Source organism: Syngnathus leptorhynchus, chromosome 1 (genome assembly GCF_054491065.1).
Source record: "Syngnathus leptorhynchus isolate UIUO chromosome 1, UIUO_Slep, whole genome shotgun sequence".
Lineage (NCBI taxonomy): Eukaryota > Metazoa > Chordata > Actinopteri > Syngnathiformes > Syngnathidae > Syngnathus > Syngnathus leptorhynchus.
This window is the reverse complement of record NC_141195.1, coordinates 11794842-11820998: the sequence shown is the minus strand read 5'-3', so window position 1 is coordinate 11820998 and position 26157 is coordinate 11794842. Positions and strand designations below refer to the sequence as shown.

Sequence of the window (26157 nt, the reverse complement as noted above, 5' to 3'; positions counted from 1 at the left end):
TTTTGTCTTGACATTCATTTTGGCCGCTTGCATCCGTAATTTTTGGTCACGCATTTCTGTTATTGTTCTTATTTTGAGTGAATGAAGGTTTAGGTCACAAATATCAACCCTTGCACATCTCCTACACTGCATCTTCTATGTAATTGAAAATGTGTGTTTTCTTTCAGATCTGCCCAGATAACCCTTTTTAGTGGAGTATCCCAGTGGCTCCATCTTCAGGGAAGCGGGGCATCCTGTCGAGACCTTTGGTGCTCCGGCTGCCATGAAAGAATTAACTTCTTGCGCTTCTCTGTGGTACCCTACGGTGGGGGAGGATGGGTGATGAGCCCGTGATACTCAGCGGACTCTATCCTCCTCATCCCAAACTCTCATGGAAAACCTTGTCACACTGAGTGCCTCCTGCAATGCTTCCTTCCTGGGACTCACCTCGGTTGCCCTCTCACCACAAGCAAATGCTTCCAACGTGAGCCAAGCTGGACTAGATGTGAAATCGTCTTTAACTCTCTGTGCCATGCTAATCATGGACATCCTGGCTGTGGTGGGGAACCTTGCCGTGATGGTCATCATAAGAAAAACACCACATCTGCGCAAATTCGCCTTTGTGTTCCATCTGTGCTTGGTGGACCTGCTGGCAGCGCTGGTGTTGATGCCTCTCGGAATGGTGCCCAATCGCGTGTTGGCGGACGAGGTGATCTGTCGAAGCTACCTCTGTTTGAGCGTTTGCCTGGTGAGCGCGGCCATCCTCACCATCTGTGCCATCAACGTGGAACGCTACTACTACGTCGTGTACCCCATGCGCCACGAGGTGAAGATGACAGTCAGGGTGGTGGTGATGGTATTGGTGGGGGTCTGGATTAAAGCCATTGTCATGTCATTGCTGCCTTTCCTTGGGTGGTTGCTCCAAGGAAACCAGGCTGTGCCCTCAAGTCAACTGTCCATCCCTGGTCAGGCACACTGCTCCCTCCACTGGGCAGGAGGGAGAACCACACGTCTGATCTTCATGGTCTTTTTCACATTCATCTATTTCCTGTGTCCTATGTTAATTATTCTGGTTGTCTACTGCAACATGTTCAAGGTGGCCCGAGTGGCAGCCATGCAGCATGGCCCACTCCCTACTTGGATGGACACGCCCCGGCAACGCTCTGAATCCGCCAGCAGCCACTCTACTATGGCCGTCAGCCTCGGAGGAACTTGCTCCCGCAACACTCCCCATAGGACCTTCAGTGGTGGGAAGGCCGCCGTGGTTCTGGTGGCGGTGGGAGGGCAGTTCCTCTGCTGCTGGCTGCCATACTTCTCTTTCCATCTCTATTTGGCTGTGGTTTCTACCTCATCTGCCTCGCTGGCCCAGCTGGAGGATGTGGTCACGTGGATCGGCTATTTCTGCTTCACCTCCAACCCCTTCTTCTACGGCTGCCTCAATCGTCAGATTCGCGAGGAGCTCGGCCGCCACCTGGCCTGCATTTTCAAGCGGGCTGGATCCGGTCTGGGAGAACAGCTGCCCAGCCGTGAGGCCTCCATCGAGGAGAACTTCATGCAGTTCCTTCAGGGCACGGCGTGCAATCTGGAGCCATGTAATGCTCACAGCCGAGTGCGTCAGGAGGAGACGGAACATGAAGGCCTACAGGAATCTTCTGCTCTGCGGAACACGCCAGCTGACTTCCACAACCCAGGGCAAATTCTTGAAGAAACCTCAGAGTTGATACAACATCAAAAACTGAACAATCAACTCCATGCACTGGGAAATTCCAAAACTGTACCAGAGATTTAGCTGCCCCGCCCATATGATCTAATAATCGAGTTAAGGACTTCATTTTAATTGATGCACCAATTGTCCATCGACATCTTGAATTAAAAAAAAAAAAAATCGCTAAAGAGGGGTTCGGTTAATGCGCATCTGAAACTGGTGGGGTTTAAGAACCACTGATCTACATTTAGTTATGTAACATCTTTATGAGAAAATGGGGAGAAATTCCGTGGAAAATCATTGATAAATACAATAGATCATGCGCGTCTTCTCCTTCTCCCACACTTGATGTCCTGCGGCATTGATTGTTTAAGAGAGAAATGCGGTTTGCTGTTTTGTGAGTGATGTCGGTGTGTATTTATAATGGTCTCCCTTGATTTTTTGTTCCAATGTTTAGCCTTTATATCTGCCTTGTGATTATCATCTCCTCACCAAAATCATTCCACATTGTGAGACTTGTGATCTTGCACCCTCCGTCCCCTCAGACAAACAGTGTTTTAGCGCTAAGTCAGAAAAATGTCTCCTCCTGTGCAATAAATGCCAGAGGTCACCAACTTGGTGCTCACGGGCACTAGGTAGCCCACAAGGACCACATGAGTAGCTGCCGGCCTGTTCTGAACACAGCTAACCAATAATAAGACATAATATGGTTGTCAATGTGCTCATTTGAAGTCGTGAACACTTGAAGAGATTTATAAAATCAAAGTTTTGTACATTGATGTTCATCTGTTTCCAAATTTATGTAAGCAATCATTAATGGGATCAGCGTCTTCACATAAATGAATATATAATTCATTATTAATAATAGTTAGGGATGCAACGATATCCAAACATTACAATAAGATATTACAATATGAACCTCAGAAAGTTGTACGATATTGTAGGAGAAAAATATTTTGAAAAACAAAGCTAATAATATTGGGTTTTTGAACAGAAATAGGCTTGCCCAGCTCTTTTATTATGATGTGATCCTCAGTGGTGTCGCGCAACATGATCTATATAGTGGAGTTCACAATGCTGTTTTTGGACAGAGATGTGCTGGTTTAAGATTGTAAAACAAAGATGACAATATTGTGGCAACTTTAACATCAAAATATTGCTGTTGTTCCATTACTAGTAATAATACCATGCAGTATAATAATAACATTATTCAGGGTAATTTGAGCAAAGTTGTTATTCTGGAAGCACATATCAAATTGCTAGCCCTTCATGTTAATCAGTCGCCAAGGTGTGGCTTCTCTTTTCCAACAAAGGTTGGGGACCACTAATCTAATACTCAGGCTTCTTATTGGATTGTAAGGAACTATAACTATTGCTCAGTACAGTACGTGTATGTTCCCATGCAGAATTTATTTTTTGCTGTAGCATGCCAGTGACAAGCGTATGTTGCGATTCGAGTACAGCATATAAAAGCAGTATATTGGATTGTGGCTGTTTGGTTACAGTGAGACTTTACTTACTGTCTTTCTTACTGTGTAATATAGTGCTGCATGTTGACAGGTACACAGGAGCATAAGAGCGCTTCTGTGTTTGTGATTGACACAAGCTTGTTGTGGCTACATAAACGTGCCGTTGTGACAATGCATACGCATTTGTGAGCCTTTGGCCTCATTTAGCTTGCCAAATGGAAGTCTCGCATCTCAGGTGGAATACACAAACACTTTCTACAAGTTGGGACTGATTCCAAGAAAAATGACATGATACACAATCTGTTTATATATTAGGCCTTTGTCTTGTCTAAACTCATTCTTTATGTTGCCTAAGTCTATCATGGACAACTAAGTAGCTTGATCACAAGACTGGTGACTCAAAACCTACAGAACATTTCACACACTGCTGAAAGTCAGAGCCAAAAAAAATGGTCCCTTTTGTTAGAGATGTTCTCACTCTAACTTATTTTGCAAGAACCACACGGGAGACAGTATGCCCTTTATGCACTTGCAAGTGGAGAATTTGTTCGTTACTGTAGGTACAGCAAAGTTCGAACAAAATCTGACTTTCGACCATGCAAGAGAGTATTTATTGAGAGAAATGGGCGGGGGTCACAGTGGCCAAGGTGGGGGTGAACCCCTGGCCTCTCAGGGGGTCACCGCAGGGGCTGTTTTACGATGATGTGTAAACAGAACACCTCTGATTGCTTCCTCTGCAGTTGGTCAATCTGTTCAAAGGATCTTAGCACTTTGTTCTACTATTTTGTTAAGACAGGACAAGCTATGTTAATTATTACAGGTTACATTCCAACATAAGCATAGGATCAAACTAATCTATCAACCCTAACACCTTTGTTACAGGGAGACATGATGAAAGAAATAGTCAATTGATTTTGTTATTGTTGCACAAGACCAAACTCACCGCCAGCTGCAAAGTTCTACAATTTTCATGTGGTTTTATTTGTAACTAGAATTCAAGACTGCTGCATCATACTGGTTTGTGGCATTAATTTGCCTTAGCTTTTTTTTTTTCGTTTTGATAATCTCAGTCTAACATCTCAGTTCAATCGATGTAATTTCACATAAATTAATGGTTATGATGAAGCCACTATCTCAGCATTTTTTGTTTGTGCCAAAATGTTTTTACTCTGTAGCCTATTCTGCTTGTCAGCCCTATAAAAACGATTGATCTCGTTCTTTTTTTCAGTTGACAGTTTTTCCCTTTTTTAAGATTTTGTCGGTATCGGAGGAAGCTTGGCCATGCTTAAAACCACGTAAGATTTAGGGCTCTATATTTGTTGACAGCGTAGATGGGCTTGCGCACAATCGCTGCGTCTTGATTTTCGTGCCGGTGCAAGCCTCGTTTAGGGAATTTGGCAGATGGCTCTGCGCCATACTGGGCGGGTTGAAGGCATTTTCTTTGACACGCCCTCGGTGCGCCTCAATTTGGTGGCTGAGCGTAACGCAACCTTTACACCTGCTGAAACCAACCAACCGATTCTTTCAACACATTATTATCCATTGGCTGCGTTCACACCCACAATGGCACAAACTGCACGTTTCTAACTCACCGCATGTGTTTGCAAAAATACCAAACTAAAGTAGACCTCACCCGTTGGGTGCACAGTTAGAACACCGCGCTCGGCATGCGGTGGACACGAATATACAGCCTTTGAAAATGTCACGGCTCTCTCTCGCTCTCTCGCTCACTCTCTCTCGCGCTCTCTCTCGCTTTCTCTCTGTTTCTGCATATATGTTCGATGTGGGAACCCAATTATCACCCCATCAAAAAACCCACGTAAGCAGAGAGAATGTGCTAACGCACAAGTGGGTCAAGGTTGAAGGTCACATCATAACTGTGAGGCAGATGTGCTAACCACTATTCCACCCTGCCACACGTTCAACTTTTTAATTTCAAATGCTGGTCAAATAAAAGCAAATTACCTGGAAAATCTGTCTTGCCAATTTGATTGATGTTTAATGTCTCCATCCATTCAGAATATGTGTTGCAGTTGTGCGTAAATCCGCTAAGAGGTGCTGTCACATCACAAAAACACGACCCGTCATCCTGACTAGGTAATTTAAACAGTTAAAAACAGACGTCTTATCTATTTTGTATGCCACCTTATCATTGGTTGTCAAATGACCCCGTGTAGTAGTTTACGCAAAACACATGGACCGGATGGTCAGGCAGTGCTTTTTGCTTTGAACTATTTAGCCTACATTTCCCATCAAGCCGATAGGGAGGGCCTTTTTTCCCCCTTTTTTTTTCGCCTTTCAGATTACATCTGGATCCGCTGGAATAGGGCGCGACTGCGCAGCAGCAGCCACTGTCACTCTCAAGGCGAAAGGACGCTCTTTATTTTTTTCAAAATCCTTATTCATGCCAAAAGCGTTTGTAAATATTTTAGAGTTTGTGATCAAAATTGCGGGGAAAAAAACTGTTAGAAATTGCTCGTTCTTCCAAATATTTTTGAAAAACACCTCATTGGAACGCGTTTCCTCTGTTTCTCTTGGGGGACACTTGTGGCTGATACGGGTGGAGTTGAGCATCAGACTAAAGCTCGAACAGCGCATCAACTCCTCTTTAGACTTCACACAGTTGGGCGTCTTTCCACACGACCCATGAGCCGCTGAAAAAAAGCCCAAGACGACGATATCGGGAAAAGTAGTTTGGAAGTCACAATGGGCTGTACCATCAGCGCCGAAGACAAAGCTGCGATGGAGAGGAGCAAGATGATCGATAAAAACCTGCGAGATGACAGGGAGAAGTTGGTGAGAGAAGTGAAGTTTCTTTTGCTCGGTAAGTAACGTTTTGTCCTTTGGGCTTTGAACTCACCAAGCCTTGGTCGACGGACTGGTGTCCAGTGTGCGAATTGAAATCGGGCGTTTGAATGAGATTTAATCAAAGTGTGTTGCTTGCAGCACATTTATCCTCGTTTATTGCGTTTTGGAGGCGTAAACCAGATGCTCTTGGCGACACTGCAGTCAGATCTGCACTGGATGCTTCTGGGTCAAAAGTTTCCTAAATTACACATCCAGCGGTGTCTTGACTTTCGGGTTTTATTAGTTCCTTGAACAAGGGCCTAACTCTTTATACTGGTATAGAAAAGCCAAAATGTCATTGACGCGTAATCTATTCGACCCCCCTGGACATACACAGAGACACACAAACCGGGTTAGACGCAATAAGAATCATGTTTTTTACTACAGAAATTTGTATGCACTGTATAACAACTATTACATACAAGAAAATACAAATAAATAAACTGGCTTCACAATGTGTAATTACTATATGTACAGAACAATTTGTGAGTTGGCTCTGTCCCTTTAATAGGTGTGGCCTAGTGAGTGTTCAGGAGCGTGAGTTGAGAGTTTACACGAGAAGTTGCAACTGTTCCCATTTTGTATGTGTGTGTTTTACTGTTTTTCTAATTGTAGAAACAGCTGGAAGTGCATCAATGCCTGTAGCTTCCCATGCCCACATGTGAGGGTATTACAGTATCTGCTCCCCTTTTCTTTACTGTATTTGAGCAGCCAACAATTTTGCTGCCAACACAAAGCAAAAAAAAAAAAAAAAAAAATTCCTCCAATTAATAACTCTAAAGGCATTGTATTTTTTCTTTTTTTATTATTAAAATGCGTGGTTGTAGGCAACCGTATTAGTTTTGATCTTAATTAACAATTCTAATTCACAAATTTGTAAATTTGTATGGTTTGTTGGTATGTCTTTAACAAATGACCTTTTTGACTTGAATGTAGCATGTAGGCTTAAAGATCATTCAGATCCATGATATAGTATGTGATGAACTGGCTTGGCCTACTTACAGTGTCCATATTAAGATGTACACGCACTGACGCTGTTAGTGAGGATCACACAATCATGCAAAATTGCAGTGGAGCCTGGGTTTTCGAACGTCCCGGTTCTCGAACAATTCGGTATTCGAACAAAAAAGTTCAAGATTTTTTTTGCTTCGGATGTCGGACGAAATTCGCTTGTCGAACCTCGCGAGATGAGCCGAGAGGACCCGCATGCCAACTGACTCCGTTCGTTATTATATTCTCGTTACTCTGAGGATTGCATCAACTCTAATCATGCCTCCAAATGAAGCAAGTAGGAGCAGTAAAGCCATCCTAAAACACAAAGATGCTCCTAAAGCAATGCCACAGTGAGCGCCCGGCCGGCGCGCTGCGGGCGGTTGTGCAATCGGACCAAATTAAGCTCCCTGCACACTGAGGTCCACTTAAATTTTGGAAAGACCATTGGGACTTTAAAAATATTTTCTACATTTTAGCGACCACTCTGTCACAATAATGCGACCAGCGCGGTGCAGTTGCGTGGTCGGCGGCGCGCTACGGTTGCGCATTCGGCGGTGGGCTGCAGTTGCGTGATCGGATAAAATTAAGCTCCCTGCGCACTGATGTCCACTTAAATTTTGGAAAGTACATCAGGACTTTTAAAATATTTTCTAAATTTCAGCGACGGCTCTGTCACAATAATGCGACCAGCGCGGTGCAGTTGCGCGGTTGGTGACGCGCTATGGTGCGCTATGATTGCACGTTCGGCGGTGCGCTGCAGTTGCGCGATCGGACAAAATTAAACTTCCTGCGCACAGAGGTCCACTTAAATTTTGGAAAGTACATCAGGACCTTAAAAATATTTTCTAAATTTCAGCGACGGCTCTCTCACAATAATGCGGTGCAGTTGAGCGGTCAGTTACGCGCTAGGGTTGCGCGTTCGGCGGTGCTCTGCAGTTGCGTGATTGTAAAGAAATGTGCAAATGAAAAAAATGCTTTAAAAAGGGGAGTTCTTTTTCTTGGAACGGATTAATTTTTTTCCCCATTATTTGTAATGGGAAAACATTATTTGAAATTCGAACGATTCACGAACACGGATTGTGTTCGAAAACTGAGGCTCCACTGTAGTTGGATGGCACTGTTCTCAGTACATTGGCATTTGTCAATGCTTTTTCTTTAAACAGAAATGTTCTGAAACCAGCTTTCCCAAATAAAGCAGAAGTGACCTGTTTTTGGTTCCATGTGTATGTTAGTTGGAAGTTGGTTCCGCTTATTGTTACAGTTCTTCACAATCTGGGCCTTGGATGTCGGACACAGTTTTTTGCCACTCTTCATCACCTCCATAGGGTAGATGGCCGTTTGGGCTGTTGCTCCAGCAAGCGATCCCGCAATGAATCTCTCGTGCGTCTTGATCTTGCCCGGTTCGCTGGACAGCATCTTTTTGTGCACTGAGAGACACACTGTGCACAAGGGTCAAGGACTTACCAATTTATTTCTCTTAATAGTCAAACTGGGCTCACACCTATCCCTACAAAGTTGTTTGCTGGGTCTGTTGCGCTACTCAATTCACACAACTGTTGCCACATCCATCTGTCAAATATACAAATAAAATGTACTCACGTCACTGCTCTGGTAGACAGATCTACGATACCACTAAATCCAGCCGCACGCTTAGCGATGTGGCTGAACTAGAATTACCTACAAATTAATCACATTCAGCGAGTGACCCTCGTATACCTGGCGATTGAACTTTGCACACACACACACACCAACAAAGGGCAAAAAAAAGGTGATTGTATTGGGAAACAGTGTTTTTTAGCGCCACATATACTGTATTAGTTTGGTGAACCACAAAACACATAGTAGGATTTTCAAAGAAAAAAATGGATTGCCTTGGCCACTCTACCTACAGTATATTTCTGTCAGCAGAGAATACGATCAAGGAAACGATGAGAAGAAAGGAGAGTGGCTATATGAGAGGCTGCTGTCATTGATAGCCCCATCCATTGACCGCACTTTTGCTTCCAATTCGACGGCAGAAAGTCTCTCCAGACTTTTGTTTTTACAGACTGTGTAAATATAAAAATAGACATATAGTTAAGTATGACTTTTAAAAACATCTATTCACAATACATTCATAAACAGTATTGACAGCAGCAAGCTGCATCTCTCTCGGTACCCTGCATGTATATTTTGTTTTGAATGAGCCTGTGCCATTTTCATCCATCCACCTTCTATACCGCTTGTCCCCATGGGGGTCGCGGGCGTGCTGTTGCCTATCACAGCAGTCATTGGGCAGTAAGTGGGGGACAACCTGAACCGGTTGCCAGTAAATGGCAGGGCACACAGAGACCAACAACCATTCGCAATCGCACTCACACCTAGGGACAATTTGGAGTGCTCAATCGGCCTACCAAGCATGTTTTTGGGATGTGGAAGGAAACCGGAGTGCCCGGAGAAAACCCACCCGGGCCCGGTGAGAACATGCAAACTCCTCACAGGGAGGGCCAGAGGTGGAATCGAACCCGCACCCATCAAACTGTGAGGCGGTCGTGCCAGCCATTAACCCACCGAGCCACCCTTGTCCCATTTTAATTATAATTATTGTAATAAAATAATATCTGTGCATTTGCTATTTAGTTGTGATTCCAGTTTGTTATCAAAACTAAACTAATCGCAGAGGATCAGTAACCCATGAAAACTCATTGCAGGACCCTTGGCCACTGTAGGATGGCATATAATCGTTGAGTCCCACCATGTGTGGCTGGCTCAGTGTGACATCACGGTATTGGAAAGTAAACAATATGACTCTCTTGTCAAGGCAAATCAAGTTGTTGCGCATGAAGACACAGTTACAGTAGTCAGGAATGTAAGCAATCATCTAGGCTGGTGCTAAAATAAGCAGATAGGCAGGTAAAGTGTGACAGGTTGGCAAGCGCAACAAATCAGCTGGTGGGCCAAAGATGCAAATTGCAACATTGCAAGTATGCTTTTTTTTTATACTTTATATACAGGACAGGAGATTTTGTGGCACTTCATGTTGAGCAATCATTTTAGCAAGCACTGCTGAAAACTGACCTGCATTGAGTGACCTTTCTGGAGGAAAGCCTCTGTAACATGATCTCTTGCAAACTGATGGGAATCTGCTACTGCTATCTACAGTGTATATAAGTCTACACACCACTGTTAAAATGCCACTTTAAAAAATGAAATTAAAACTCTATTTTTCTTCTGATTTCATTTGGGGGTTTTTTCTTACTTGAGCTTTATAGGATGTAGGTCACATTGTTAGTGAAAATAGCATTAATGCTATTTCCTGTTTGATTTTTTTTCACATCATAAAAACTTAGAATTTAAACTGGGGTGCTTAGACTTTATATATCCACTGAGCACTGAGCACACTCCGTTAAAATGCATTACAGTGAGTGGCCATGCACACTAAAAAAAAATCAAACCTCAAATTGCTTCCACATGAAAATACATTTGCGACTGCTTCGCTGTTACCTTGACTTAGTTTATGTACTGGTGCAATGTTGACAATTATCACTGTATGCTTGTGAACACAATGTTGAGGAGTGAGGTTTTCTTCTTGGATGAGGAAAAAACAAAGAGGGGCATAGGGGTTGCTGCACCAAACCACAAAGCTGGAACGATAACACATCCCACCAATGAAAATGTCCTCGTTAGACCACAAACAGCGATTCAACCCCGCCCAAAAAAATTCTCCCAAATTCTTGTTAAATGAGCCTTGGTAGTTATTCTTGCATCCGTTTGGCCGGTTGTGAATGCCTGTGTCAAGTTGGCCTGGCAGGAGACCATGCTTGATAATCACCTCAAAATGCAGCAAATGGGACGGAACGAGACACAGGGTTCAATGTGTTTGCCTCATTTTTGGGGTTTAACATTGCAAACATTAACTGAAGCTCTAGCAAATGGCATCTACTAGTATGAAGTACTTTACTGCAAATGTTGAAAATGAAACCTCACCTTGTGCTGAACATATTTTAATTAATGAGAGCACTGCATGTGTTTGTCTTCAAAGAGTCGGTCCCATCTTGAGGTGACAATGACATCCAAATAAAAGCATTTGTGCAGAACCTTTTACTGGTTCACCTGGCCAAGAGATTCAACTTGAGGATCAAAGCACGGGCAGATGTACGTGATTTTCAAATCAAAGCTTTTTTTCCCCCAGAACTTGATCAATAAAAATGTTCTTGTTCAGTCTTTCTGCGCAATGCCGTACCAAATGGCCTTTTTGGTACTGCAGCCTGGGGGTTGAGGGCCACTGATCCAGTCGACATAGCAATGCAGATCACTTGAAAAGTTTGGATTTTTTTTTCTCCTGTTGGCAGACAGACTTCATTCATAGGACTCAATCGTAACTGGAAGTATTGGCATATGTCAGTCACACCCAGCTTAGTGACTAAGCTGTTTAAATGGCAAAAAGGACGTAACGAACAGGGAGCTGAACAAAAAATGAACTCAGACAGATGCACATAAATTGGTCCAAAGACAGCACTATATTGATTGGGGAATTTTATACATACATACAACACAACTCTAGATCATGTATTTATATGCACACGAATTCTGCTCTGCCCTAATATAGGGTGCCAGTAAAGAATCGTGATAGTGCTGCATGGCTCCCTGTACAGTTGTGGGTTGTAATTCAAGATGAATCAAGGTCATGGTATGGAGTGTCCAACAATGAGACTGTGGTGGATCACATAGCTGACTTTTGTCCAGGTTGTGTGGGATATCAGAATGTCAATAGATATAACGAATGAATACAAACTCTTTGTTTGTATTTCTAACTTCCAGTAAGCACCCTGCTTTTATGCAGGATAATTTGGGACCCCACCAGTATTCATTTATAATATACTCTTATGGATAATTAGAATTTTGGAGGAAGATGCAAACTCCTCATAGGATATCCAGAGCCTTAAAGCTGTGAGACAAACTTACTAGCCTTGAGTCACCACAATGATAATATAAAAATATCCATCCATCCATCCATTTTCTGAACCGCTTAGTCCCCACGGGGGTTGCGGGCGTGCTGGAGCCTATCCTAGCCGTCATCGGGTAGTAGGCGGGGGACACCCTGAACTGGTTGCCCACCAATCACAGGGCACGCAGAGACAAACAACCATTCGCACTCGCACTCACACCTAGGGACAATTTGGAATGCTCAATTGGCCTATCAAGCATGTTTTTGGGATGTGGGAGGAAACCGGAGTGCCCGGAGAAAACCCACGCGGACACGGGGAGAATATGCAAACTCCACACAGGGAGGGCCAGAGGTGGAATCGAACCCGCACCCTCCTAACTGTGAGGCGGACGTGCTACCCAGTGCGCTACTGAGCCACCTAATATAATAATATAAGCATGCAAATTTCATTTACCTAATTTTTATCATACCAACTCATTACAATAGTCAATGTGTATAAAAAATATATATATAAATAAATAAATATAAATTAAATTTCTTTACCTCATTATTTTTATCACACCGACTCATTACAATAGTAAATGTGTGTTTTCATAGTGTTTTTTTTTCTCCTCTTCTCTCTGGTCAGATATCTGTTATCTCGCGAGTGGAAGCAAAACGCTCAGTCAGCCAGATGCATCCTGTGTAGCTTAGTGTTGAAATTTGGTTCAGGTTTGTTTTGGGAAGTGATCCTCCCAACATTCATTGCAACACCCCTAATGTCTGAATTGTTTGCGTAAACCGACTTCCATCGCTGACTTGAATACCACACAAAGTATGTCACTGGAGCGCTGAAGCAACTTAGTACATTCTGACTGTAGATGAAACCTTCAGGCTACATTGAAATGGAGTTGTTGTTTTTTTATTGAAGGAAGTCACAATGATCTTTACAGTTTAATACAAATATGCATATTGCATGAGATGTAACTTGGGCGCGAGCAGAATAAGTTGCATGCCTATGATCTAATATGATTGCTGCTTATCTCATTCCCAGGTGCTGGTGAATCAGGGAAAAGCACACTAGTCAAGCAAATGAAGTAAGCATGAGACACACACAAGTTGTTTTTTTGTTATGAGCCTTGTTGTCTGTGGCAACCAACAGGGTTCATCTATGTGGAAATGACTCACGCAGACTCATTTTGATGCACCCGGGCAAAGCAAAAAGCCCCACATTTTGCAGAACATATGTAACAAAGGCCACCAAGGCCAGTCATAACTTGGCAAGACATGAATAGAACCCCCTGGTTCCCACATTAGACATGCTGAACGCGCACAAGAGCGCAAATCCCAGCTCTAATGACAGCTTTCATCAAACATTGCTGATCACTACCATGTCTCACTTGAGGAGGAGCCATTCTTCACCGTTTGAAATATTTATACAGCCTGAAAGCTTTTATTATTATATTTTTTATTGCTAGGATCATTCACGAAGATGGCTACTCAGAGGAGGAATGCCGTCAGTACAAAGTTGTGGTGTACAGCAACACAATCCAGTCCATCATGGCCATCATCCGAGCAATGGGGCGCTTAAAGATAGACTTTGGTGACGAGTCCCGGGCGGTGAGCTAACAACGCCGAGAACCTTTGAACGTGCATGTTGTGAGCTGTATATGACACAAAGGAATGCGTATGTTCTCAGGACGATGCCCGACAGCTGTTTGCGCTCGCCAGCTCGGCGGAGGAGGGAGTCATGTCGGCGGAGCTCAGTGGCGCAATCCGGCGGCTGTGGGGCGACAGCGGTGTACGCGCCTGCTTCGACCGATCGCGAGAGTATCAGCTCAACGACTCCGCTGCATAGTGAGAGCCATCGACCAATTTTATTGGTTTCCACTGAACTGTGCTCACACCTCTTGCACTGTGGAAAGTAGGAATGAAACAGAAATAAGGAAATATTTTATTCTGGCTGCCTCTACTCAACCTTGATTTTTATTTCCCACGATCTTTATTCCACGGGTATCCTCAATGGTTTCCAGTGGCATTCTTATCTGTCTTTCTGTAGCTTTAATGCAACGTTTCATATCGCCAGCTTTTAATAAGAGTCGCGTATCTTCTTCATTGGTGCAGTGTTTCCACTTGAACCAAAAGGAGGCAAGACGTGTCTTGTTTTTAAAGGTCGCTGTGAGCGCTTGTTCCTCGCTTGATTGCATTCCTTAGCAAGAAGAGGGAAGAAACACCTACAGCCATGTTGCTGTAACATAGCAATTTGTTGTGCGTATGCTGTAAAGACAGCATGACTTGAAGCATTCTCAAACTGTTGTTGATTGCAAAATGTTGCATTTTGGAAGTGTTTTAACATGGCAATAACATGATCATTTCCTCATAGTTCTTCATAGTCATTGCCCACTTAGATTGTTCTCATGGTCTCCCCTATCCTGCTCACATCCAGACACCCAGCGCATATGTGCTTGGTGTTTGATGTGCTTCCATTTTCATTTCGTCTTTAGGATCAATCTCAGATGACTTTGGGTGGCAGGTAGGGTACTACAGCCAGTCAATTGTGGGGCACATCAATAGTGCTCTATGATAAGCCCACCAAAAATGCCCAAAGCCCAGCCCAAAAGGACAGTAATTGGTGTCAACGGTGTACGTTGAAAGTGATACATCCCTACGGAGAGACAAGCTTTGTCCAGTTTGACAGGGAGGAGCTGCAGGATGTTCTATTGCCTCTTTAACGGTATTACAGTTGAGGACTTTACAATGTTTAGTCATAATTTCCTCAACTGGTAATAAAGGTTTCATGATTGCAACATTTTGAACTTAGTTTTTCAGTTATTTCCTATGGGTGTAATAGATTTGACCGAGGTCTATTAGTACCAGCGGCTCACAACCAATCATTTTCCAGCTCAGAGGTTAAGCTGTAATCAAGTATTGGAAACCCGCTGACAAAAGTGCCCAAAACACAAATTCAATTGCATTTCTGAGCGGTTTGCGCCACCGTGAAGACCTGACCTGGCAGTGATAGACATGCGCTTTGTTTTGAAAACAGCCAACCGGTCATGGCTCTCCTGTGCATTTTGTCTCCACACAGCGAGACAAGGACCAGTGGAGTCGGTCTGTTCTCACTCATCTCATAAAGAGCCAGTGTTTAACGACCACCCAAATATGAGCCCGTATTTAGTAGCAGTCTATGAAACCCATGCTCATGGAACAAAATCTTCACTTGTCTCACATCTTTGGAAACATTTTAATGCAATTTTGTTTCAAGCGACATTAGTTAGCAGTTTGACTTCAATCTATTAAGAGCTAAATCAAGATGTATAATATTAGCAAATATGTCCTAACATATGTTGTGTACGTGTATCCCAGCTAGACTTGCAATGTGATTAAATCACCTAAATGCACTTTAACTTGCATATTTCTTGTGCCGCAGCTACCTGAACGATTTTGATAGGCTCTGTCAGCCCAACTACATCCCAACCCAGCAGGATGTGCTGCGGACGCGCGTCAAGACCACAGGCATTGTGGAAACTCACTTCACCTTTAAAGATTTATACTTTAAGTGAGTAAGAGCTCCAGGCACACAAATGGCCATTAAAAAAATTGTCTGCCGTCCACAAGAGAGTTTGAATGTCAGCTTCCATCCTCGCTCTTTTCTTGCCAGTCGTACGTTGTGAGACAATTGATCCTATATTTGATTAAATGAAAACTGCAGACAGAGATGAAATATATAGACCCTTATCACATGCTTATTTTTGCGGACAAGAAATTATTCCTTCTTTCCTTTGTCTTATGAAACATTTTTGTGTTTCTGACTTGTGCAATTGTTGCTTGTGTCGGGGTACATTTTAAGCCTGTGTGTAATTTCATTTTATTGTATTCCATGGCATTTTTATTAACAGAAATATAAATCATGTTCTTGAAAAAAAAGCAAGCTCATTTTCAAAAATGCATGGCTTTAATGGTATTGGAAAAGAAATTATAATTATGCAGCCTTGGTTTCTTTGTGTCCAGGATGTTTGATGTGGGAGGTCAGCGCTCAGAAAGGAAGAAGTGGATTCATTGCTTTGAGGAAGTCACAGCCATAATTTTTTGTGTTGCTCTCAATGACTACGATCTGGTCTTGGCTGAGGATGAGGAGATGGTTTGTTAGTTTTCTAGTTTCCTTCCCCATCTGGAATGCAAACCCATGTTGCCATGTAAGAAGTGTTGCTCGCTTTTTCCCCTCAGAACCGCATGCACGAAAGCATGAAGCTGTTTGACTCCATCTGCAACAACAAGTGGTTCACAGACACCTCCATCATCCTCTTCCTCAACAAGAAGGACCTGTTTGAACAGAAGATCACCAAGAGTCCGCTCACAATCTGCTACCCGGAGTACACAGGTCGGTTGAAGAGGTCAATTTTTGTGTTATGTCAAGTTGCTTGATACAAACATAATATGTTGTGAGCAGTGTATCCAGATTAGCCATTACCCTTTTAGAAATTAAAGGTTTACACTTGATTGAAATTTGCCAACTAGATTCTCTCTGGCGTTAACCCCAGAAGAACCCTTACCTGCTTGTCAGAGCACACAAATAGGTACAAGACGTTTTTTAAATAGGTTCTACGGTGAAATTTTTTTATTTATTGCAATTTGCCCTACATTTAAAAGGTGAGAAACTGTATCCTCAAACACATTTTGATCTACATTTGATTCCTAATTCTTTTCCAGCTACTGACTCCATATTTAACAAGGCAAATTCGTATTTGTATCGATTCCAGCGAGTTGTAAGATGTTGAATGTGGCCGACCAGTGTATCCCATTGAGCTGATGATGCTCCCCTCATGGAGTTTGTTGATATTACACCCATGTGAACACAAACAAAAACACCAGCATAACACAGCGGTATTTCAGACTCAACTCTAAACAATTTAATGGGATCTGCTTTATCGTTTCCCTCTCGTGATGATGTTCTCGTTGTACGTGATAGAATGTACACCCATTTATAGTTCACTGTGATTTTTGTTGAAACCACTCTGCTGCTGTTTTTCCAAATAGTACTACTTTTTCATGTGTGTGTGAAGGTGAGAACTCATACGAGGAGGCGGCAGGGTACATCCAGAGCCGGTTTGAAGACTTAAATAAACAAAAGGACTGCAAGGAGATCTACACCCACTTCACTTGTGCCACAGACACCAAGCACGTGCAGTTTGTGTTTGATGTAGTTACTGATATCATCATCAAAATCAACCTGGGGGACATCGGGCTCTACTGAAGCTACAAAGGTCAGAGCAGCACTGATTTCACATCTAATATGTCTGCTTGGTATCAAGGAGTCATTTGATGATCATGAGATTGTGCATGTTCACTTTTTTAAAAAAATTTTTTTTAGCTGGACTGAAGTTATTGTGAATATTATGGCGTATTGTGGTATCTTCATTTAGTTCAGGTAATGCAAAGAGAGGTGACCTCTCTGTTAGGGTTGAATAGATTAGGTTGATCATATTATGTTGGAATGTAATCAGTAATAATTAACCTAAGCTTGTCCTGTCTTAACAAAGGAGTAGAACAAAGTGCTAAGATCCTTTGCACTGATTGACCAATTGTAGAAGACGCAATCAAAGTTGTTCTGTCTACTCAACATCGTAAAACATCCCCCGCTATGATGTGATCAGAGGCCAGGTGTTTCACCCCCACCTTGGCCACCACACATGTAAATTGTCACCCCCACCCTTCTTCTCTCAATAAATACTGTCTTGCATGAATGCAACGGCAGACTTTGTTCGGACACTGCTGTGTCTACAGCAACGAACAAATTCTCCACTTGCAGAATTTGTTCGGACATTGTTGTATCTACAATGACGAACAAGTTCTCCACGTGCAAGTGTTCAAAAGGGCATACTGTCTCGTGTGGTTCTTGCACAATAAGTTAGAGTCGGAACATCTCTAACACTCTCTATGTGCATAAAAATGAAAATATCAATCCAATTACTACCATCCATTATCCATAGCACTTGCCCTTATTAACACGATACATTATGAATAACCTTAATATTCCATATGTATGAGTCAGTTTATATTTGCTGAGATCTCTTGTTTTACACAATGGTTTGACTCTTAATTTGCTACAACCCTACTCAGGTTTTACATGTACTGTAGCGTGACTTCCAGTATTGCAACAGCCTCAGATCACAGGATGTGTGACAACTGCTATCACAGTCTGAATGTTTGAGATGACGCAGAATGGAAAAATGTGAGGCAAGCAGACAGGGCTGTAAATAAATGCAATACTAATATTAAAAAGAGACACAGCAACTGGCGTGCAAAACTGAGCATCCTTAAAGACACACCTGGAAAATCTCTACTGTATTGAGACAACTTGCTAAGTAATGTAGCTGTTATGTTAACTGGATAAGAAAAACGTTAGTTGCATACATTTTTAAAAATGAAAACTTTGACTTTGATGAAGAAAACTTTGACTTTGATGACATGTCTTTTTCTGCTGATGTGTGTTGCGTTGGTTTGAGTGACACATTCCATTATGGCTGAAAACATTGGGAGAAAAAGTATCAAAAAGATGACTTAGGTGGGAGTTATGCAGCTCACGTTTTGTTTCTTTCGATGGATGAAAGGTTTTAGTCACAGGGTTGCATCCATGCATATTTTGACTTGCGACCCAAAACCTATGTATAATGTATTTTAACAATCACAAGAAATTGATGTAAAACTTGTTTCTTATTTCTTAAACTTATGTCATATTTGTTGCAGGTGTCACAAGGGGGACTCTGGTCAACTTGGCTGCTATGCGTTATCTTCAAGAGGTGCAGTGCTTGTTTTTACAAAGGAACTAAGCAACTGTGTTAAGCAACTGTTGCGTCCACCGTTGTGAGGACTTGCATCGTGATACCTTTCAGTCTCGGCTGAGTTTTTGCTGGAATGAAGAGATTTGTAAGAGCGGACAGCGAAGCAATCCCTGTGAGTTCTTGTGGGTCTTTGCATCCAGCGCCGGTAATGCCAGCCTTACAGTATGTCACTTTTTCACACTTAAACAGCTGATGTGTTAATTATTTGGATCATAGAGCTGTTATTTTGAAACTGGCTCACAGCATTGCTTTGGAATATATGAATGCCATAAGTTATGTAGAGGACATATTTTTTTGCATAGGTTCTGGGTTTACTTAGTATTCAGTCTAATATATCCCACAGCGGCACAGTCTGTTTACTATACTGAATTACATCACTGCACTTGAGTGCATAAAGGGAGATTATGCAATTTCTTGGCTAATGTTTTTCCATTTAGGATGTTCGGCAGTGAAGACATTTTCCCCCAAATGATGTAAAAAGTGCATTTTTGTTTCACATCTACCACCTCATACGAAGGAAGCCTTTATTATTTCCCCCATGTCCTGTTCAAAGAAGTCCTATCAGTTATTTTTCCCATTTAGAATTTGCATGTCTTTGCTCTGCATTTATATTGGCTCATTTTAACAGCATTAATCGAGAGGGGAAAAAAGCTGCCCTCCCTTTGTTTTGTTTTAAATGAAAACCTCCCACCAAACGGCCAATGTCTACCTTGAAGACTTAGAACGGCTACTTTCAAACAAAGCACTGAACGTTGCAATGTAAATGGGAAACGATATTTATATGGACCCGTTTGAAGCATATTGACCCAATCCCCGTGAAGTCCAACATGGCATAAACGTCAACAACTGTAAAAACAGCAGCGAATGGAAACTAATACATGTAAATAGTGCTAAGGGAACAAAATGTACTTTGACATATGCACGTGAATAAATAATAAGGAACGTGCTGACTGCAACAAATATTTTTAACTACTGTGTTGGGAGCAAATTATACTCAAGAAATCCCATCCATACCAGACGTTAGCTTATTTATAGTGCATCTGACCGCATTTACACCTTTGTTGCGAATGTGCTTCGCTCAGTGGATATACATAAACGCTCCGCTTTCACCATTTTAAAATGACGGGGGCGGGTTGTTTCACTTTGCTTCATTTTTTTCCACTGAACAAAAATAATACATGAATGTTGAATTGAATAAACATGTTTCCTTTGATGGCGTCTGTAGTCCACTGTGTTTTGTGGCTATACGGCGGAAGGCTGAATGTTGGCTATATAGTATAAAGATCTCATTGTTTATATACGTACATACGTACATGTACAGCCCAAATTTCTCCAAGCCTGTCAATAATACTAATTTCAGTGCATTGTAGCCAATGAATGGTGACAGTAAAAACAAAAAACACAGTTCACAGAGATGCGTGATGCAGCTTTAATTCATGCCTCTACATTTTATAAGAAAGGACAAACTGTAAATGTTCATTCCCTTTTTAGTAATAAAGCAACACCCTTCTATATTGTTTGCCTTTTTCTTTCGCTCTCTTGTGTATATATATACAATATATGTAACATATACATTGTTATCGTTCAAAACAAGTATGAATTAACTTCTCTTATGTACAATGTTTGTCTAACTTGTTTGCCCAACAGAAATGTATTTTTCTCTTTATAGGTCAGTTGTATAGAAAGCATCAGCACTATTTTAAATCATAAACAATTTGGTTTGTAATCTGGACATTCTGCAAACACGGGGAATAATTTCAGATATTTGCTCTGCAACGTCTTACGATTATATCAAGACCACCGACTACAATACTCAAAAACAAAAACGATGCAATGGTGCTACACAAAAACATTACTCTTTTAACTCTGGATTCACTGACTTTCGTTCAAAATAACGTATTATTAATCAAGCTCACAGGGGATGGGCAAAGGAAGCAATTGTGTCTTCTTCAAATACCAGCTGCTGCTGGGTTCTTTTCGCAACCGAAGAACCAGTGGAAACCTGAATGTCCGTTAAGTAGGGCGTCTCGACCCAGTTGGACATGAGCTGTGTAGCAGGAAAAATGTGAGACTGGACAGTCACTTGGCATGAACACAACAAATAGAGAGGATCCTTGCTGCTCCATTGGTACACATTTCAGTTAGTGCCAGTATGTGAGGGACGAAGTGAAGTTCTGCAGAGAGAAGACAAAGCAGAATTCAAAGTTGCTGCAGTGATACATTTGCTCAAGTATACGAAATCAAATGTCTTGACTCGCCTCTTCACGAACCCACCAAATTTCAAATTGATACAAATTGTGAATGGAGAGCCGATTGGCATCTTGTGTAAAGATGGAGGATGGCTTGCTTCATCTTTATTGCGCCACAATCAAAATATAAAACTGCAAGCATGTGAACACTGGTGAGGGAGATAGTTAAGAAAAACAAAAAAACGGGCTTCACTGATTTATTGTGCTAATGCTACATCTTCTCCTTTTTTATTTGAATGCCCTGTCAACATATTTCATTGCTTTCCCCATTCCTAACAGTCAAACATTAGCAAATTGATTCAGATGTTAAAATCACATGGCGTGACCTCCTGTCTGATAATCTTTCTCTATCGGTTATGAATGTCCGCTTTCATTTGGATACAAGACTCAGACTGCATTGTGTGCGTCATGTCACGTTTGGGTACTGGCATACCTACGACTTTGGGACTGCTTAGAAGAGACCGCAGTCCTTAAGGTTCTCCTTGATAATGATGTCTGTGACGGCATTGAACACAATCTCAACGTTCTTTGTGTCTGTGGCACAGGTCAAGTGGGAGTAGATTTCTTTCACGCCCTTCTTCATGTTCAGCTCCTCAAACTGCGCCTTGATGTAGTTGCTGGCATCGTCGTACGTATTCGGGCCTACAACACACAAACGTTTCATTCATTGATTTTTGCATTGATTCAGACACAAAGCTGTCTGGTACTTTGAAATAACAATCTGTAAAAGATTGACTGTCCTATTGATACCACTGGACCAGCCAGGACACCTAACCTAAGTCAATTGTTGTGATGTCTATTTCTAAACCTTTTCTTGACCAGGTAGTTCAATCGAGAAAAACTAAAACTGTCATTTAAATTGGAACAACTTTATAATAAATACTGTTGGGGACCGTCTTCTTTTTTTGGCCGCTCCCGTGAGTGGTCGCCCCAGCAGATCAATTGTTTCCAACTCACTCTGTCTTCTGTATCTTCCTCTGTCCCACCAATCACCTGCATGTCCTCCCTCACCACATCCATAAACGTCCTCTTCAGCCTCCCTCTTCTTCTCCTCTATCCTCAGCATCATTCTCCCTATGGTCCCTCCTCAGCACATGTCCAAACCATCTGAATCTGACTTGATCTCCAGACTGTCCCCCCTGAACTACACTTGTGGGGTGTTGATTGGTGGTGAGCCATGAGATGTTTGTGTTTGCACCTTGGCTGGGACACACGCAACTAAAATGTGCTCAGTGTGTGTACAAACTGCTGCACACCAAATATAATCAGACATAAAGCCATGAAGAAGCTTTGTGAATTTGAATTCATATTTGTTTTTACCATCATAGTCTGGGAAGCAGATGCTCAGGTGGACCTTCTTGATCTTATCCTCGAAAAGATCCTTCTTGTTGAGAAACAGTACGATGGAGGTCAGCGCAAAGAACCTGTGGTTGCAGATACTGTTGAATAGATGAAGAGACTCGTGCATTCGATTCTGAAAGTCAAAGTTGAAGAGCATCAGTCACTGTTTTTTTAAGGTCCTTCTTCACGGCTCGTGGGCCAACTTACCACTTCGTCGTCCTCTACCAGCACCATGTCGTAAGCGCTGAGGGCGCCACAAAAAATGATGCATGTCACGCCCTCGAAACAGTGGATCCACTTCTTTCTCTCGGACCTCTGGCCTCCCACATCAAACATTCTGCGTGCCAAAGAGGCTATTAGCGTTTGGCTTGTGAAAGGCGGGAGGACGGTTTCCTCACCTGAAGTGCAGCTCTTTGCAGGAGAACTGTTCCTCAATGATACCAGTTGTCTTGACTCGAGATCGCAGCACATCCTGTTCGGTGGGGAGGTAGTCTGGTTTGCCGATTCTGTCCATTTCGTTGAGGTAGCTAAAGGATAGACACAAACAGCTCACTGTTGCTCCTATGCAAAGCTTACATCTGTTTGCTTTTCAAGAGCTAAATACGCAGACTCACTAGCCGGCCGAATCGTTGAGTTGGAACTCGGCGGCTCTCTCAAAGCCAGCCTGCACGCCGGAGTCCTTCCACAGCTTCTGAATGACATCAGCCAGCTCGGTAGGCATTGTGCCTTCCTCGATGGAGTCGGACAGGTTCTGCAGCTTCTGTGCGTTCTCCTGCAGGTTTTAGATAAGGAAAATCCTGTCAGAGCCAAAATACCTATGCGAGTTCCCTGAAGTACTATTGGGGAAGCTCTAAAGTGGAAGTGGTCAAATTCAGAGTTTGTCCTCAATATTTTGAAACAACAAAACACATCTAAATTCACATTGGATTCAGTTTGTAATCTGCTGTATGGGGAACTTGTTTGTAAAACAATTTTCAGTTATTTATAATCCTTATAATCCTTATAAATACAAACAAAAGGGCAACAGGCATCCCATATTGGATTTTGCACTGTAAGGTAAAGCTCAAGTGGTCCTAGTGTCATCTGAGACCTGTGCAGAAGGAGCGCCAAAATCAATCCCCAGCATCTCCATGCCTCTGATGATAGCCAGAGCAGACTGCAGGATGTTGCCGTAGATGATGGCTCTGAATTCCAATTGTTCCTCTTTTGTGTAACCACCTTGATGTAAAATCCTGTACACAAGGTGGAGCAGAAAGAGTTTGAAAGCAAATTGCATCCATTCCGTCCCAAGCAATGGAATAACACTGGCTATAGTTGATGTAAAAAGACAAAATTTTATATTCACACTGTTTCCAAACAACAGTGGTGACAAAGTGGATATTTGACATATTGAGCAACAACAGACCAATACGATTGCAAAAACCTCATGGCCCACTATGACTGTTTCGTGCTGACACAATGCAATTTATTGTATGTTGACTTACTTCATTTGCTTGACAATGGTGCTTTTGCCTGACTCGCCAGCACCTGCAACAAGAGCATAATGTTTAGCAGATGCTGTTTCTCGTCAGCGTGGACATTGTTTGGCCCATAAACGGCAGAAGAATGTCTTTTTGAGCAACTTAAGGGAATAGTTTTGCCAAAATTGACTAGAAAGCTTTCTTTGCTTAGTTACACAAGGACACACGTCTCAAAATTAGATGACAAAACAGCTCATAGGCAGTGTTTACTAAACAATTCACACATTAAAGACACAGTAACTCCACATTCTTAACCCTTTTTTAAGGGAGCCTGGTGAATTGTTTAAATTTGTTGTATTTGCTGACTGTCAGACAAGACATTTTGGCATTTGAAGGTGCATTGCTTGGATGGACGAATGTGACTGCTGCAAATAGGTGAAAGTGTAACAGAGGTTCATTTTTTTGTCATCTGAGGGATCAGCAGAGGCCTGCGCAAGTGGATCTGCTCTAAAGCTGTTAGTTAATTGGATTGGCGTATCGCTGCTGTACAGTGATTCATTTAGACCAAAGGCTGTGATCTTTTAAGCACCAACGCCCTTACATAAGAACCGAAACGTCTTTGCAGCTAATTTGTGCACCCTTGTCACACTCAAAGTGCAGTAAGAATATTTACATATAATTGGACGCTTGCAAACTTAAATTGATTGGCAGATTGTTCTTGTTTCAATGTTGTTGATTAATCTGCTGGACCTGCAGACTCAACTCACTGTTGCTGTTTAATCTCTTTCATCCACTCACTGGAGTGCCCAGGTGTCACCTTACCATTAAAATTATGTGAAGTTTTATGCAGGAACAAGCCTGCAAATCCCCCCCTCCCCCCCAAAGAAACGCTTCTTTCATTTGGCTAAGTCGTAAGCAGTTGTGACAGGCTCTTTTTCATAAGTATCAAGCCAGCCTGGATCACAATCTTTCTACACTATGAGAAGTTTTTGTACGGCAGCGTTGGCTCTGACTCAAATCAATGTTTTCGCAATCCTTGGAGAATCCTTATAAGCCTTCTGTTGGTAAACCAATCAAAGAAATGTATTTTTTGACATGCGCTTCCAGCTTGCAGGCGGACTTCTCTGCTGTTTCCATCTGTCGGAAAATGTCATTCATTGCGTGAGGGATCCTGGTGAGCCTTCAGGTGGTCACTTACCAAGCAGCAGAAGCTTGACCGTTTTCGAGTCCTTGTCAGCATCCTCTTGAAGTTGCTTTTCCAACTCCTTGGACTTTTTGTCTTCGGCACTCGCTCCAGCGCCCATTCTTTCTGCCTCCTCACACTCAAGATCCTCAAGGAAAGAAATTTTGCCGGCCCTTTGTGAGCTGTTGCAGAGAATCCTGGTGTTGCACTAATCGTGCCAAATGGAGATTTCCGAGAGGAAGGAGATTTGAAGGAAGGGAGGTGCTTGAGCTTTTCTATCTTGGCTGGCAAGTAGATGATGGGACAGCAGCTCTTGAGTAGTAGAGGGACAGACAGAGAGAGTCTTTAATTCCCTCTTCTTAAACCCTTTAGCCCGCTTCCTGATTGGCCAATCAATCTAATTATCTTAATGAATGTAAATGCTGTCAAGTCAGAGGAGACGAGAGTATAAACACTCAATTGTAGTGAGTTGCAGGTTTTCTTCTGGATTGGAGCAAACGATCCAATTTATTATTATTATTTGTTAACAAACTGAGTGTAACAGAAAGCAAAGAATGCGCTACATATTTTACGCACATTAGTATGTGTGCTCTATATTTGGAGCTTCAGCACACTGATGATATAATTTGTAGAGCACCTCAATCGGTGAAAAAAAAAATCAAGTTTGAAAATATTTGTAACGATTGTGGGTGATGTGTCTTTGAGACAAATTGCATTCACTTCCTGTTGTACTCTTGACTCTGGTCACATGGATGAACAAGGAGAGCGGCATTAAAGTCTCCTAAACTCCTTACAGTTAAGACGTTTAAATCTCAGGTGGTGCGGTGACTGCTAAATAGAGCAACTGCCGCCGCACCGGGTTATTTGGTTGGATGTGAGCGCTCGCATGACCTAAATGCGTGCGCTATAGGTTACATAATCCCTCTGTAAATCAATGTGTGTTTTATGTTGAGGGGGTGAGATGTTATGAGGTGAAGATGAATGTGGCTGTGGCAACAGGCCCACCATAAGATGGGCGTCAGTCCATCAGGGTCCAGCTGTGCATGTGGGCCATCTTGACATGCTGTTGTTAGTTATTGACAGACAGAGAAGCAGTATATTTTGGGCCACAAATGACGCCAGAAGCCTTTGTGACATTTAGTCTCCCAAAGTGATAGAACTGTTGCATTTGGTGCTAGGATTT

General features: G+C 42.4%; 3 protein-coding genes across 3 annotated transcripts; 2 read left to right on the top strand and 1 right to left on the bottom strand.

Moving 5' to 3' along the window:
* Nucleotides 1-251: 251 nt before the first annotated feature.
* gpr61 (G protein-coupled receptor 61) lies at nucleotides 252-5115 on the top strand. Its single transcript, XM_085914512.1, has one exon. It carries the CDS (start codon nucleotides 371-373, stop codon nucleotides 1766-1768), a length of 1398 nt encoding a protein of 465 aa, XP_085770638.1. The 5' UTR covers nucleotides 252-370; the 3' UTR covers nucleotides 1769-5115.
* A 345-nt stretch (nucleotides 5116-5460) lies between these two features.
* Nucleotides 5461-20253, top strand: gnai3 (guanine nucleotide binding protein (G protein), alpha inhibiting activity polypeptide 3). The gene is made up of 9 exons (XM_085927971.1): nucleotides 5461-5977; nucleotides 12954-12996; nucleotides 13378-13519; nucleotides 13599-13756; nucleotides 15330-15458; nucleotides 15911-16040; nucleotides 16127-16280; nucleotides 16963-17163; nucleotides 18647-20253. The coding sequence occupies exons 1-8, from the start codon at nucleotides 5860-5862 to the stop codon at nucleotides 17151-17153; spliced, it is 1065 nt and encodes a 354-aa protein (XP_085784097.1). The 5' UTR covers nucleotides 5461-5859; the 3' UTR covers nucleotides 17154-17163; nucleotides 18647-20253.
* Nucleotides 20254-20750: 497 nt separating this feature from the next.
* Nucleotides 20751-25095, bottom strand: gnat2 (guanine nucleotide binding protein (G protein), alpha transducing activity polypeptide 2). The gene is made up of 9 exons (XM_085927986.1): nucleotides 24990-25095; nucleotides 23816-23858; nucleotides 23422-23563; nucleotides 22946-23103; nucleotides 22730-22858; nucleotides 22539-22668; nucleotides 22311-22464; nucleotides 21424-21632; nucleotides 20751-20915 (listed from the first exon to the last, which is right to left on the bottom strand). Exons 1-8 carry the CDS (start codon nucleotides 25093-25095, stop codon nucleotides 21442-21444), a joined length of 1053 nt encoding a protein of 350 aa, XP_085784112.1. The 3' UTR covers nucleotides 20751-20915; nucleotides 21424-21441.
* Nucleotides 25096-26157: the final 1062 nt, after the last annotated feature.

Bases quoted from the DNA above. Each gene is read 5' to 3' on its own strand.
- gpr61 (XM_085914512.1), top strand. From the start codon at position 371: ATGGAAAACCTTGTCACACTGAGTGCCTCCTGCAATGCTTCCTTCCTG.
- gnai3 (XM_085927971.1), top strand. From the start codon at position 5,860: ATGGGCTGTACCATCAGCGCCGAAGACAAAGCTGCGATGGAGAGGAGC. The intron at 15,459-15,910 runs GTGAGTAAGAGC...CTTTGTGTCCAG, and splicing joins TTTAAAGATTTATACTTTAA to GATGTTTGATGTGGGAGGTC. The intron at 16,041-16,126 runs GTTTGTTAGTTT...TTTTCCCCTCAG, and splicing joins TGGCTGAGGATGAGGAGATG to AACCGCATGCACGAAAGCAT.
- gnat2 (XM_085927986.1), bottom strand. From the start codon at position 25,095: ATGGGCGCTGGAGCGAGTGCCGAAGACAAAAAGTCCAAGGAGTTGGAA. The intron at 22,669-22,729 runs GTGAGGAAACCG...TTTGGCACGCAG, and splicing joins TGCAAAGAGCTGCACTTCAG to AATGTTTGATGTGGGAGGCC. The intron at 21,633-22,310 runs GTAAAAACAAAT...TGTGTGTTGTAG, and splicing joins CTGCTTCCCAGACTATGATG to GCCCGAATACGTACGACGAT.